This window comes from Miscanthus floridulus, chromosome 6 (assembly GCF_019320115.1).
Source record: "Miscanthus floridulus cultivar M001 chromosome 6, ASM1932011v1, whole genome shotgun sequence".
In the NCBI taxonomy this organism is placed as follows: Eukaryota; Viridiplantae; Streptophyta; class Magnoliopsida; order Poales; family Poaceae; genus Miscanthus; species Miscanthus floridulus.
Window position 1 is genome coordinate 30,840,929 of NC_089585.1, and position 13,441 is coordinate 30,854,369.

The window sequence follows — 13,441 nt, forward strand, 5'->3', positions numbered from 1 at the left end:
TTTTGTCTAGATTCACGAATTTCTAGAAAATGATTTGTAGGGACGCGGATTTGTAGGGACGACTTAATATCCAGCCGTCCCTATAAATAGTGAGCCACCCCTATAAATTCGATTTGTAAGGGCGGTTGGTCAGCCGCCCTTACAAATCGGACATTTGTAGCCACCCTTTGGTAGGGGCGGTTGGCAAAATCGCCCTTACAAATCATCAGGAGCCGTCCCTACGAAGGATATCTGTAGTAGTGTCCTGTCGCAGTACTGCGACGGCTACACCATGTTCGGCCCGGTCTACAAGACCGACGGCTTCGGGTTCGTCTTCCCGATGGGCAGCCCACTGACGCCGGACGTGTCATGCGTGGTCCTGCCGCTGGCAGAAGGTGAGGAGATGGCGCACATCGAGAAGAAGTGGTTCGGCGAGCAGGGTAAGTGCCCTAGCACAGGGAAAGGTAACCTTGTGAAAGAAAAATAAATACAGGGAGTTTTCTACAAATATAAATATAAAACGGGTATCGACTCTTCATGCACCACTGATCAAAGTTTTAGACTAAAAAATACACTTTCAAACTTAGTGGACCAAATTGACACAGCCTCACAAGTTAACGGACTATACATGTATTTTACTTTATTGGTATTAGCCCTGTGGTGTGGCCCTCTGGACGTCGATCCTAAAATGAGCGAAAATGCGTCAGCTAGTGTGCAGCCAGCACCTACGGTAATCTACCACTTACACATTGTAAATATATAAATGAATTATCGCGTGGCCACTAATTTCAGCCGAAAAATTATTGGGCAGCTGAAAGAAAAATCTGGAGTGGCTGAAAAACTAACGACCTGTGTGCCATGCCGGGCCCCCAATTTAAACTCGGTTCATCGGGCTGCGATCGATCGCCGAATAACCTCTGCGGAGTGAACGCGAGTCCATGGGAAGTTAAAAGTTATCCCGGACACGACGGGAAAACGCGCCTCGGTCGACACCACGTCCCGGCACACGATCAAACCCTTCCATTCCCGTCGTTACACGTACCTTCCCCCTCCCGCTCCCACTCCATGCACCTCACCAATCAATCACCATAGCCGCCCCCGCCCGGCGCCCTTCCCTCCCTTCAAAACCCCGCATGGTGACGCTCTCTCCAGTCTCGCCGAAGATGCAGGGTGACGCCGCCGACGACGGCCACTACTTCTTCTTCAGCGCGCCGGCGAGCCCCGTGCACTACATCCTCCGCTCCCCGCCCTCCTCCACCGCCGCCGCCGCCTCGTCCCCTTACTTCGCCGATGCCGACTGCTGCGCGGCCGCCGCAGGGGACTTTGAGTTCGCCGCGCACGGCGCGGGGACGCACGGCGGTCCTGGCACCAAGGGGGGCGTGACGACGATGAGCTCCGCCGAGGAGCTCTTCGTCGCCGGCCGCATCCGTGTCGGCTGCCTCTCCCCGATCCGACAGGAGGACGGCTGGGAGGAGTGCGGCGGCGACGAGGAGGAGGAGCAGAAGCGGGAGCGGGACGAAGGACGCTCGCCGCGGGCTACTCGCCGGGCTAGGTCCGCCTCCCCGACGCGGAGCCCCAGGGCCGACGGGGGCGCCGCCGCCGAGCCGTCCGATCCCTTCGCGTCCGCCTCCTCCTCCTCCTCCTCCTCCTCCTCCTCGTCCTCGGCGAAGAACATTCGACGGCGGATATCGCTGCGGGACCTCCTCAGCCGCACGGGCGCCGACTGCGCGGGGTCGGATCAGTCACCATCAGGCACCGCCGAGGTCACCAGCAGGTTGGGTTTCTGGCCGCCGTCCCTCTGGCCGTCGCGCTCGTCCAAGAAGTCGCCGCTGCTGTCCTGCCCAGGCCCAGCGCCACAGCCGGCGCGGCGCCGCTCCACCTCCTCGGACAGGGGCGCGGCGGCGCCGGCGACGAAGAGGGCGCCGGGCGGCGGCAGTGCTCGGCGCACCACGTCGCTGCCGTACCGGCAGGGCCTGGTTCTCGGATGCCTGGGCTTCGGGGCCCGGGGCTACGGGCTCGCCAAGTCCATGCATCCCCTCCCATCCCGCTGAATACCAAAACCTAGCAGATGAACACAAGGTGCGTTTAGGCCAGAAATCACGCCATGATTATGCCTCATCCCAGGGCATTTTCCGACTACACTGCTTGTCTTGTTATAAAAAAAAAAACACCCTACACTGTTTGTCTGCTTATCTATTACTATGAGACAGAAAACAAGTATGAAATTTTCTTCAGATTTTGTTCTCTTTCATGGTATGTTATATATGGAGTATTAAGTGTTTTTTTCATTTTAATGGGAACAAATGCTACAGCTATATATATTTGTCTGGCGTACATTGGTGATCCCCGAGAAACCCCATTTGTTCTTGCTTTTTTATCTGATGAAAAATTAGAACCCTTAACTGATTGATTCGTTGGTAATTAAGCGAGATGACCTATATATAACAACTTTGAGGATAATTTAGGTTATGATACAAATAATCTACTGACTTATCTAATAGACTAGCATCCATCCCACAAATGGCGATCAGAAAGTAGTAGAAACGTGGAGGAGAAAGGTTCAGAAACTCAGTATCTATATTCTATAACCAATTAGACCAGTTCCAGACTTCCTATTGTGTACAGTAGTCATGAAAAGTCAAGGTGAAAGGCACAACCTGAAACCTTGTCGAACCATTAAAAAAAAAACCTGTTACAGGACTGGGTAGCGGCAAGTGCAGGACTTTAAGCTAATGAGTTCAAAAGAGACATTTTTGTTGTCTTTTGGATTTGTTCTTGTTGCCCTCAGGTGAAAGATGAGATGTCGCAGTCAAAAGATTACACTTTAATAGGTAAAAGAAAGCAATATGCCACCAATACATCCACTCTGTTATGCAAGCGGCTCTGAATGATGGTGTTCAAACTTCAAAGCATCTCTATAGGAATCATTCGTCATAACTCGGTATCATCGATATTTAATTTCCTAAAAAATTGAGGGAAAATGCTTGGCAACTGAAAATATGCTCAGAGATAACAAAAGAACAATGTTTTGCAATTTGCACTGGTTTAGGTATTCCAAATATTGAGAATCCAAATAGGAAGAGCCATTTTCACAGCTCTCCACACCAATCTAGCTAACACTAGCAGCCATTGATCTTAGCGCTGTGCAAACAATGCTCTTGAACTTACAAGAAACCCCAACCACCAAGCAAAGCTTCACCAGCATGCTACCGAGTAGACATACAGTAGATTCAGGTACGCATTTGCATAATCATGCACACAAAAATTTAAATCTCAAGCCTTAAACCCAATAATGAACTGAATAGAGGGTTTCAGGTTGACTAAGGTGGATCTTGCAGACATAACATCAAAGCTTGAATTTTCAGATGGGGCATGTAACTAGCACATTATAACTTTCCTCTCATCAAGCTGCATGGCCACTGTAGCAACTTCTCAGGGTCCAAATGCAAGTGACAGCAACATAACAAGCTTAGGTTTGGATTGCCTAAAAGTAGAAAAGAACATACATTCTTCAACTACATGATATACTTGTCTTCGTAGTATGTTGCTTAGGTTAATACTCCTACATACTAATAGGAGTCCAATACTGACAAGTAACAGAGTACTGGGGTGAGTGAAGGGACATTAGAGGCGAATCATATCAATTTCAAACAAGCTTCAGTTGGCCAAAGGTCCTCCATGCGATGATGACCTCTACAGGAACATGTGCTTGAACTTGTCACTCGCCAGCTTGCACAATTGATCAAAAGGTTTGGGATCTGCCAGATAAACATGGTGAAAAAAATCAACGGTGTTATGGATATAGGGGAAAATAAGTATGGATGCTGTGTAATTAAAGCTGTCACTGCAAGGCACGGCATAGAAGAGAGGCCTAGTACAAGAAATTTATCTGCATCTCAAGTGTAAAAAGAATATAGCTACAGAACTTTAAGCCATAACAAACTCCTCTCATTGTCAATGGAGGATAGCACGATTAAAGCCCCTGCCAGATAACATGTTTCTCATCCTGAAACGCATTCTAAGATCACGGTTGATCTCAGAGGCATACTTATCGCCATCTGGGGATAGAACAAAACCGTGTAAGTGTGGCTAGGAGACATGAAAAAATAAATATGATGCACATCCTTGTAACAATGGGAGTCAATTTTGCTGTAGTTCAAGGAGCACCCAACATCTAACTATAAATCCAATTCCTAAATGTCCAAATACTAACAGCAGTTTAAAAAATTGGCTCTCTCTCTCTCTCTCTCCCTCCCTCCCTCCCCTCCCTCTGTCTTAATCTGTAATTTGTGTAAACAGGAAAATCACCTAGGCTGCTTTGATGTTCTAAGAGAATAAGATCAAGTTCCAAATGGAAAACAGATATTTGCTCATCCGATTAGGAAAAACCCAGGCTCTACCTGATAGGCTGACAAGTTCAGAAAAGAAGGGGACAAAGATTATTTCTTGTTTATTTGCTCGGTTGCTCCTCAATGTTCATAAGTTAAGGTCAGGGGCCAAGCAAAATAATACCATAAGGGAGGGCAAAATAGTAGCCGATGGCTCATTAGGAGGGTGAAACTCAAAATTTTCAATGATTTTGCATGGTTAAATTGGTGTACATCAGGGGCGTGGGTATACTACAATCTTCTTATGACATGGAATGAAATAAGAGCTGGCAAGCTTGGATGTGGGAAAGTTTAAACCATGGTATGGTAGCACTCAGAATATACAAACAGTTCATACTATTGCAATCAAAGGGCCAAAGGCATTTGAAATCTCACCAAAGTTGGGACCAAAATCTGTGCAAACTTCAGCACGGATGGTCTGGTTGTTTTCAGCGATTCCATAAACCTCCATAAAGTGTGATACAGGGACATCCATGGCAGTTTTGATACTCAACTGATGCCCATCGCTGGACTGCCCGACAACCACTCCACCTTCATTGCGTTGGACTTGAACAACCGTGCGCACTCTTCGCCCAACAAACATGTTCAGAATCTCTGCATTGACTAGTGCTGCAGGGCTTGACGTGTCCATCACTGCAAAGTGGAGATTCAGAATTTCAGACCACTCAATGCAATTCAGTAGAATCATCTAGCAAACAGTGAAGCAAATAAATTGCAGACATCTTCTAGTCACTATCACAAAAAACACCATATCAAAGATTGCAGTGTGATGAATAAGTGCTTGGAGAGGATCTCTACTGCAAAACATGTACTAGAGTTTTGGCTGGCAATGTGACCTATGAGTGGGTTACAATATACATTCAGTCTGAGATAATCATTTTGGGCATTATGGATGTGATATACCATAAAATCTGTAATGCCTTAAAATTCTAAAGAAACAGCCTTCAGAATTTCTGCTAACATTATTACTGTGAAATGACTGCAAGACATTTTGTACAAGAACACATGCTTGTCAAAGTACAGTAGGTAGCCTAGGAAAAAGAATGTAAGCCGCATAATGAGTAAGCATATACAATCTGCTGCTGAGTATCAAAGTCGCATGTACTGTGCACGCCTAAGATGACATTAGAACACTATCTAAGACAGTTTCTCCATACACCACAGATTAGGATCACAAACAGAAATCCGAGGCACCGATTTGTAGATCTCGATTAAAAAAAACCCAGGCAGCAAACTATACAGAGCCTGAGGAGTTTCAATTTTTTGACAACCTGCGCTCACTCATTGATGGTCCAATTCGCGCCGCTTGGCTTCTCTACGCCCAACCCCGCTCCCACCTATTCCTTCCGCGGGAATGGCGGCGCCAATCATTAGATCGGGATTTGGGCTAGGGATTCTCTCCCCGGGTCATGGAATCGGGGAGCAGCAAGGCTAGGCCATGGAGACAAAACCCTAGCAGAACTGGGGCGCCTGAAGAAATCACGGTCTCGATCCCGCCTGCAGATCCCCGCAGCTACTACCACAAATCAGACAGGGAAGAAGATCGAGCATTTCGGCCAGACTTACCGTCCTTGAGGCGGCGAACGGATGAAGCGGACTCCTCTCGCGGTCGGCGACGGCGGAGTGGGCTGGGCTCTTTTGACCGAACGGAAGAGACGGGAGAGGAAAGAGGCGGCGCTGGCGTGGGGTTTTGCGGAGGGACTTGAATGCCTGGATATATTCCCCGTGGAGTTGCAAAATCGCCAAAGGAGATATTACCGGAGTGCCCTTGTGAAATGCGGATGGCGCCAAACGCACTGCTAATCCGTAATTGCCGCACACTTTTGGCGCCAAAACCTTTTTCTCCGTCTTTCAGTTCAACTATCCCTCTTGTCTTCTTTTGGAGTGGATATACTAGGAAGGAAATATATCAAAGTCATGGTAGAGCATCTCCAAGAGTTCTAAAACCTACTTCCAATCTTGATTTATTTTTATAAGATTGAAAATAACGCTCTCCAACAAATCCCTATCTCAACTCCTAAATTTTTGCACATGGAAAAATCGACCCAACCATGTGAAAATGTACGCACACGTATCAGTCGGACAATCTAGAAGTGGAAAGATGTGGAGAAATAAAAAGAAGGACATGATTCATAATACAAGGGTACAAGAGAAAAACAAAACATAAAAATGATTGGTGTAATTTAAAAATAATTTGAGATTCCTGATGCAGAATTTCCTTCTGTATTTCTATATTTTAGGAGTGAGATTTTGAAAACCATTAGAGGAACCCCAACAAATATGCTCCCAACTTTTTTTAGCCACTTGAAAAACTCATTGATTTACCAACTATTTTTTAGGGACTATTGAAGATGTTCTTACACAAGCGTATTAATTTCGTATCGACTGGAATGACCGGTATATCTCATACTGATAGATAAACTGATATATAAAAGTGACTCTATTCCATAGTAGTCTCAATTTTCCGGAATGATATATACTAGTATGATGTTACATCCTCTTAAAATAGGTCGATAAACTATGGAAATCGGGGGAGATAATGGTGCCTAGACGCCTAGTGTCGGAACGCATATAATGTAACTATTGTTATAGCAGCAGAACTTAGTTACAAGCTAGAAAGGTTTCCGTAATGTCTCACAATGTGAAGTTGAAAACCTACGAAGACCACTTGATATCAAAACTAAAGTTTAGTCACCTAAAGTTTTTTATGTAGTTATCTATAATTTAGTCCTGAACCATCCAAACAGATGACTAATAGATGGACTTTTTAGCAGAGGCGGAACCAGCGATTTTGATTAAGGGGGACCGGACAAATATGATCGCATTTTTTAGTGTGATAAAATATACATAATTATTTGTTTCAAGATTTTTTTAAAAACTTTTACACTATTTATAACCAAAATCATAATATTTTAATAAAAAAGAGTGAAAATTTATATTTTTTGTGCTATAAATTCAAATATTTATATAAGTATTCAATACAATCTACTGTGCTGCTGTCTCCCCCTGGTTCCGCCACTGCTTTTTAGTCCACACTCTAAGTCACAACTAGCTCACTAGTTGGTAAAGACAAGCTAAATTAAACTAATAGATATTAGTCTAATTGACATGTTAGTGGTCCTTTAGTTTGTTCTTGGAGATCAAATTACTGTAGAAATATCCTTGAAATCAAATGCAAATGATGCTTTACACCCCTTAGTATATGTCATAAACCATTACGGGCTATATGCCTATGGCCCCGTTCGCTGGTCTGAAACTTGGCTGAAACTTACTGAAAAATACTGTTCCGGCTGAATTGTTGTGAGAGAAAAACACTGTTCCAGCTGAAAAAAGAAGCCGAACAAGCCATTTTTAAGACAAGCGAACGGAGCCTATATCATAAGACAACCTTGGCAGTTTCAAACGTGTCAATAGTCATATATCGTACCTATGTCCTGCGATTTTCCTTTTTATATACTACATATGTGGCCATTGGACAAAAATCTAACTCCCAGTGATATATCATGTATTCATGTTAAAACAACAAACAACGCTATTGAGGATGGAAATGATAAATGGGCAAATTGGTGCACTGCGCCCAGAGGCGGATCTATGTCGGGTAAAAACGGTTATGACCAAATTTTCATTGTATACACACAGCTCTATGCTAAAAATCTATACACTCACATGGCAAGCACACCTCCTTGCACTTGATCTAGTTCCACCCCTAACTGCACCCCAATGCATAGTACTCATGTGTTCCTTTCGCTGAAATTGGGCGTGCACTTGTTTTAACATGGCAGTTCTAATGGTTTGGGAAAAATTCCAGTAAAATACGGATAGGAACTTTATAACACAAGTACTTGGCATTACCGTATTTGCTAGAGGAGATCTGAAAACAGTCGTTCCTAGAACTAGAACAGTGATTTTAGTGTTAGTATAGCTGTTCCTTAATTTGTTCTTGGAGATTAAATTCCATTTGAAACATACTTGGAGAGATGACACTCAGAAACAGAGCAAGGAAAATTTTTCCTCTGTAAATCCTGGTTTTTAGCCTGATTCCTCCTTTTGCCACTCTGTACTCTCTCCAGTTCCGTTTCATTTCAGCAGAAATGTCAAAATCCTGTTTGCCAAAGGTTCTGGTACGATTGCTACTTTAATTTCATCTCCCTATGGAAAATAATAATTGAAACAAAAAACCTACAAGAACCACCGGACAGTCAAACATGGAACAGAGAACAAGCTGTCGTGCAGCTGTATTTATTCGATCACGCTCACGCCCACACGAGGATCGCGGCGGCCGCGCTCATCAGCAGCAGCGGCACCGCTGCCAGATTGTTGACGGACCGGCGGGCGCCGTCGTCCCCGCGGCCGTAGAAGTACCCGTCGCCATAGTTGCCGTCGGCTCCAACTCCGATGCGCTGCAGCACGTCGAAGTCGCCCCGGAGGCCCGAGTGGCCGCACCCGCGGTCGAGCGCGAAGCGGACGTCGGCGGCGGAGGCGCCGTTGTAGAAGCGGAAGTTGGCCATGATGCCGTCGACGCAGCGGAGCACGAGCTCCGTCTCCGCCAGGCACGGCCCGCCGCAGAAGGCGTCGGCCGACCCCGGCGGCACGTCCAGCGCGCCCTCAGGGACCAGCCGGAACGAGCCCTGGCACCCGCTGTAGATCTTTGCACGCAGTTTGGCAAGAACGACGTTCAGTGTGCACGCCATATGATCATTATTACAAGAGTGAAAGCTCAAATCTAATAAGAGACGAGTACAAGTGGGAGATGATCGATCTGTCATATATATACTCCTATATACACACTTACGTAGCGATCGTTGAAGCAGAATAGGGCTCTTCCGACGATATCCACCGTGTCTGTCTTCTGGCCATGGAACGCTGCTGCTGCTGCTCCTCCTCCAGCATCTACATGAGTTCCGCACGTACAAATGATGAACAAATGAACAGTGACGGCGCACGTGCGTACCAGACACAGCGATGTAGTGATATGATGCAGATGCAGATGCAGATGCAGAGATGCAGTGCTCCGTGTGCCTGTGTGCCGGCATGCACGCAGGTCGACTAGTAGAAAGAAAGAAAAAAACAAACAAGTAGAAGAAAACAAAAGAGAAGATCGAGAGCATGACGAAGAAACGGGGACCTGAGCTGCAGCAAGCAGGCATCATCATGATCAGGAAGCAGCAGGAGATGCGCGCCACTGCCACGATCGGAAATGGCGGCCTGCTGCAAACGGACGACATAGTTCCTGACAAACTCGATCTCTGTCAAGCTATCGACGACGTCGTCGGCGCCGTATGTACGAGGAAGAACTACTTTAATACAGCAAGAGCGATGAGGTATATATGGAAGCTTGCTTGCAGCAGCGGCCCGGTCGACGATGCGTGAATGCATATGCGTGATCGTTTCCTCAACGACCTGCTAAGTGCTAAGCCTCCGCTCCGGTTGGGCGTTCGTTTTCGTTTTCTTAGGCAGGCCAACTAACCTGACCTGACTAGAGCGCATGAGAGGTACAAGCAGGCTCCTCACGAGGAATCCAGGACCATCTTTTTTTTTGACAAACAATCCAAGACCATCTTTTGTTTCTCGCTGCCTTCTCCCCACGTCCCTTTCGCTAGCTGCAACGATATAAAGGTCGTTCTTGACACAGATTGATTGGATCATTGGATCATCTCTCTTTTTTATTCTTTTTCTTTTCTGTTTATTCTCCCTGAAATAATAACATGTTGCTTCGTCGGTCCCGATTGATTTTGTGCATGTGTTGTTTTTATTTCAGCTAGTGGATAGCTTGTTAGATGGGCGGTGAGGTTAGGGTCTGGTGGCTCGAGAGGAACCTACCCATGGCCATGCACGCCTGACTGCCTCCACGTTCGTTTTCTCGGGGGTAGAAACCAGAAAGGGACGGAAGCCAAGATGTATGTATCCCCGGCCAGGTTCACTAGAGCACGGAAGTATAGCTAGTAAGCATCGGTCAGTCAGTGGCTCACACAAACGAGATTCACCGTCCGCTGGGCTAACTACGACAATCTCACCATAGTTGGCCAGTGTTTTTCTTAATTAGCCCGTGGTCCTCTGGTGTTTCTTCGACCAAGCGTGCATATACAGCAACACATGCAACGGTGGATCGATGGCCACTGGCAGTCATCAGAACCCAGAAGATACGACACGCACGGCTCCACTAATTAATCAGCTAACGGCGGTCAATTCTACAGCACTTCGCGACTTTCCTTTTTAAAAAAAATATTTGTTTCCACAACTTTCTTTTCATAGAAAGTTACAAAATTATACATACAAACTTTTACGCATAATATTTTATGAGACATAACTTATCAACATAACTTAGTCAATATATTTTTAATAATAAATATAGACAACTTATCATGATAACTTTTCTATATAACTTTTAAAGCCTAACTTTTGTTTATAACTACCGACGGGCAAACTTATCCATAACAATTTCTCAATATGTTTATAATTTTTTATTTTTGAAAAGTTACAAAGTTATGCGCACAAATTATTTGCATAACTTTTTACAGAATAACTTATCATGACAATTTGCCATCGTATTTTTTTTACTTTTCTCTCTTAGGAATAATAATTTTTAGAAAATTTTACTTTTAGAAAATCACAAAGCTATGCTCACAACTTATGTGCATAAATTTTCACGTGACAAATTATCACCATTACTTCTTATCGTAACTTTTGTAGTTTTATGGTCATAAGATTCAATTAGATCGGAAGAAGAGGAAAAGTGAAAAGAGAGAGAGAGAAAATGTTGAAAAAATAGATAGTAACGTATAAAAAAAGTAAAGAAAAAATAGCAGCACGCTCGCCTGTCCGTGACTCTTGCCCGGACGCGGCTCCATAGGAGCAGGCCCTATCTCTCTCATAAACAAAAAAAAAAACAAATCCCCACTCCCCGTATGCTTATCTGCTTGACCCCGAAACAGCGTGGCCGCTCATCCGCCCGCCCTCTTCCCCCACCACGCGCTCGTCGGGCTACCCACGTCGTGCCCCATCATCGGCCACGCCACGTGCCCTCGCTCCCTGCGTCGCTCATCTGCGCTCCAGTCACCTGCGTCACTCGCTCCCTCATTGTGCGTCCGTCGCCCATTGCCGTCAGGCATGCCACTGACCCCGCCATGGCCGCTAGGGCGCACGTGCCATGGCGCCTCAGGTCTTCCCCGACCAAGCCAAGGGCACCCACGAGCGTAACGGGTGCTGGTGGTGCTCGCCGCTGGATCCTACCTCCATGGCTAGGATCAATCGGTTGTAGGGTCGAGATGACGGACTAGAGGGGGGTGAATTGTTTTTTATAAAATTAATCACGTCGACTAACTGAAACAAATACAGAATTAAAACTAACGGCGTAGCCAAGACTACACCCCTCTATCTTAGGTCTCTAGCACCTAACAAAGATATTAATTAAGCAACTAAGGTGTCGGACTAACTAGAGCTCATCTAACCAATTCTAGAAGAAAGATCACACAAACCTATGCAACTAGTACTTCACGCACGGGGGAGCTCCTACACAACTAGTATACAAAAGTACAAAGCCTAAGCTCACTAGCAAGCTCAATAGCAAGGCAACTAATGCTAAATTAGAGAGCGCAAATTACTTAGTTACACAAACTAAACAAAGTGACTAATAAAGTTACTCAAACCAAATTAGCCACATAAGGGAGCTAATTTAGTATTAGCTCCCAAAAGATACGACACGCACGACTCCACTAATCAGCCAACGCCTGTCAATCCTGCAGTACTTCGTGACTTTCTTTTTTTTAAAAATATTTGTTTCCACACTTTCTTTTCCTAGAAAGATTTAAAATTATACACATAACTTTTACACATACTCCGTAATATTTTATGAAACATAACTTATTAGCATAACTTAGTCAATATATTTTTAATAATATTATATAGACAACTTATCATGCTATCTTTTCTACGTAACTTTTGAAGCCCAATTTTTGTTCATAACTATCAGCAGGCAAACTTATCCATAACAATTTCTCAATATTTTCATGACTTTTATTTTTGGAAAGTTACAAATTTAACGACAAATTTAACGCACAAATTATGTGTATAACTTTTAATGTAACTTTTGAAGTCCAATTTTTGTTCATAACTATCGACAGACAAACTTATCCATAACAATTTCTCAATATTTTCGTGATTTTTTATTTTTGGAAAGTTACTAAGTTATCGCACAAATTATGTGTATAACTTTTAACAGAACAACTTATCACCACAATTTGCCATCATATTTTTTTTGACTTTTCTTCAAATTTTTTTTTTGGAAAATTACAAAGCTATGCTCAAAACCTATGTGCATAACTTTTTACGTGACAAATTATCACCATAACTTTTTATCATAACTTTTGCGGTTTTGTGGTCTTATGACTCAATTAGAATGGAAGAAGAGAAAAAGTGAAAAGAGAGAGAAAATTTTGAAAAAGATATGGTACATGACATCATATTATACGTCTACAACCAGTGTATGAATACATATGCGATCATCTAAAATAGGTAGTATTCCCTCCGTCCACAAAAGAATGCAATTCTTGCTTTTCGAGTAGTCAAACAGTTTAAACTTTGACTAAATTTATATAAAAACTACTAACATTCATGATACAAAATAAGTATCATTAAATTAGTTACAAAATATATTTTCATAATAAATTTATTTGGGGACATAAATGCTAATATTATTTACTATAAACCTGGTTAAACATGAGCTAGTTTGACTGATACGGTACGATTTCCACAATTGCATTCTTTTATTTCCGGAGGGAGTAACGTATAAAAAATAAAAAAAAGTAAAGAGAAAATAAAAAATAAAAAAATAAAAAGGAGAAAGACGAACGCATCTGCTTCTAGATAGAACGCCAAACAGAAACATGCCGGTTGCTGTTTTTGGGTCCACGCGCTTAGAGACGGAGCGGCGCGCAATCGGACGTCGGTCATCCACCAAATTGGATTGGGCGACACGCGGGTGCCGGAAACAGGACGAAGAAAAAAACCGAAGCCCTATCTGGGTGGGCCGAATCTCAGCCCACCATGTCTACTGTTATCGAACTTAAATACAATAC

General features: G+C 44.1%; 3 protein-coding genes across 3 annotated transcripts; 1 reads left to right on the forward strand and 2 right to left on the reverse strand.

The window, feature by feature from the left end:
* The first annotated feature begins 969 nt into the window (after nt 1–969).
* On the forward strand, nt 970–2,580 carry LOC136458006 (uncharacterized). The gene has a single exon (XM_066458014.1). The coding sequence runs from the start codon at nt 1,113–1,115 to the stop codon at nt 2,028–2,030; it is 918 nt and encodes a 305-aa protein (XP_066314111.1). The 5' UTR covers nt 970–1,112; the 3' UTR covers nt 2,031–2,580.
* Nucleotides 2,581–3,311: 731 nt separating this feature from the next.
* Nucleotides 3,312–6,088, reverse strand: LOC136458007 (replication protein A 14 kDa subunit-like). The gene is made up of 3 exons (XM_066458015.1): nt 5,934–6,088; nt 4,743–5,000; nt 3,312–3,737 (listed from the first exon to the last, which is right to left on the reverse strand). The coding sequence occupies exons 2-3, from the start codon at nt 4,996–4,998 to the stop codon at nt 3,673–3,675; spliced, it is 321 nt and encodes a 106-aa protein (XP_066314112.1). The 5' UTR covers nt 4,999–5,000; nt 5,934–6,088; the 3' UTR covers nt 3,312–3,672.
* A 2,270-nt stretch (nt 6,089–8,358) lies between these two features.
* LOC136458008 (uncharacterized) lies at nt 8,359–9,728 on the reverse strand. The gene is made up of 3 exons (XM_066458016.1): nt 9,493–9,728; nt 9,160–9,257; nt 8,359–9,013 (listed from the first exon to the last, which is right to left on the reverse strand). Exons 1-3 carry the CDS (start codon nt 9,590–9,592, stop codon nt 8,621–8,623), a joined length of 591 nt encoding a protein of 196 aa, XP_066314113.1. The 5' UTR covers nt 9,593–9,728; the 3' UTR covers nt 8,359–8,620.
* Nucleotides 9,729–13,441: the final 3,713 nt, after the last annotated feature.

Coding starts and splice junctions, on each gene's coding strand:
- LOC136458006 (XM_066458014.1), top strand. CDS start 1,113: ATGGTGACGCTCTCTCCAGTCTCGCCGAAGATGCAGGGTGACGCCGCC.
- LOC136458007 (XM_066458015.1), bottom strand. CDS start 4,998: ATGGACACGTCAAGCCCTGCAGCACTAGTCAATGCAGAGATTCTGAAC. Junction 3,738..4,742: donor AGATTTTGGTCCCAACTTTG/GTGAGATTTCAA, acceptor TTTATCTGGCAG/ATCCCAAACCTTTTGATCAA.
- LOC136458008 (XM_066458016.1), bottom strand. CDS start 9,592: ATGTCGTCCGTTTGCAGCAGGCCGCCATTTCCGATCGTGGCAGTGGCG. Junction 9,258..9,492: donor GCCTGCTTGCTGCAGCTCAG/GTCCCCGTTTCT, acceptor GAACTCATGTAG/ATGCTGGAGGAGGAGCAGCA. Junction 9,014..9,159: donor TCTGCTTCAACGATCGCTAC/GTAAGTGTGTAT, acceptor CTGCGTGCAAAG/ATCTACAGCGGGTGCCAGGG.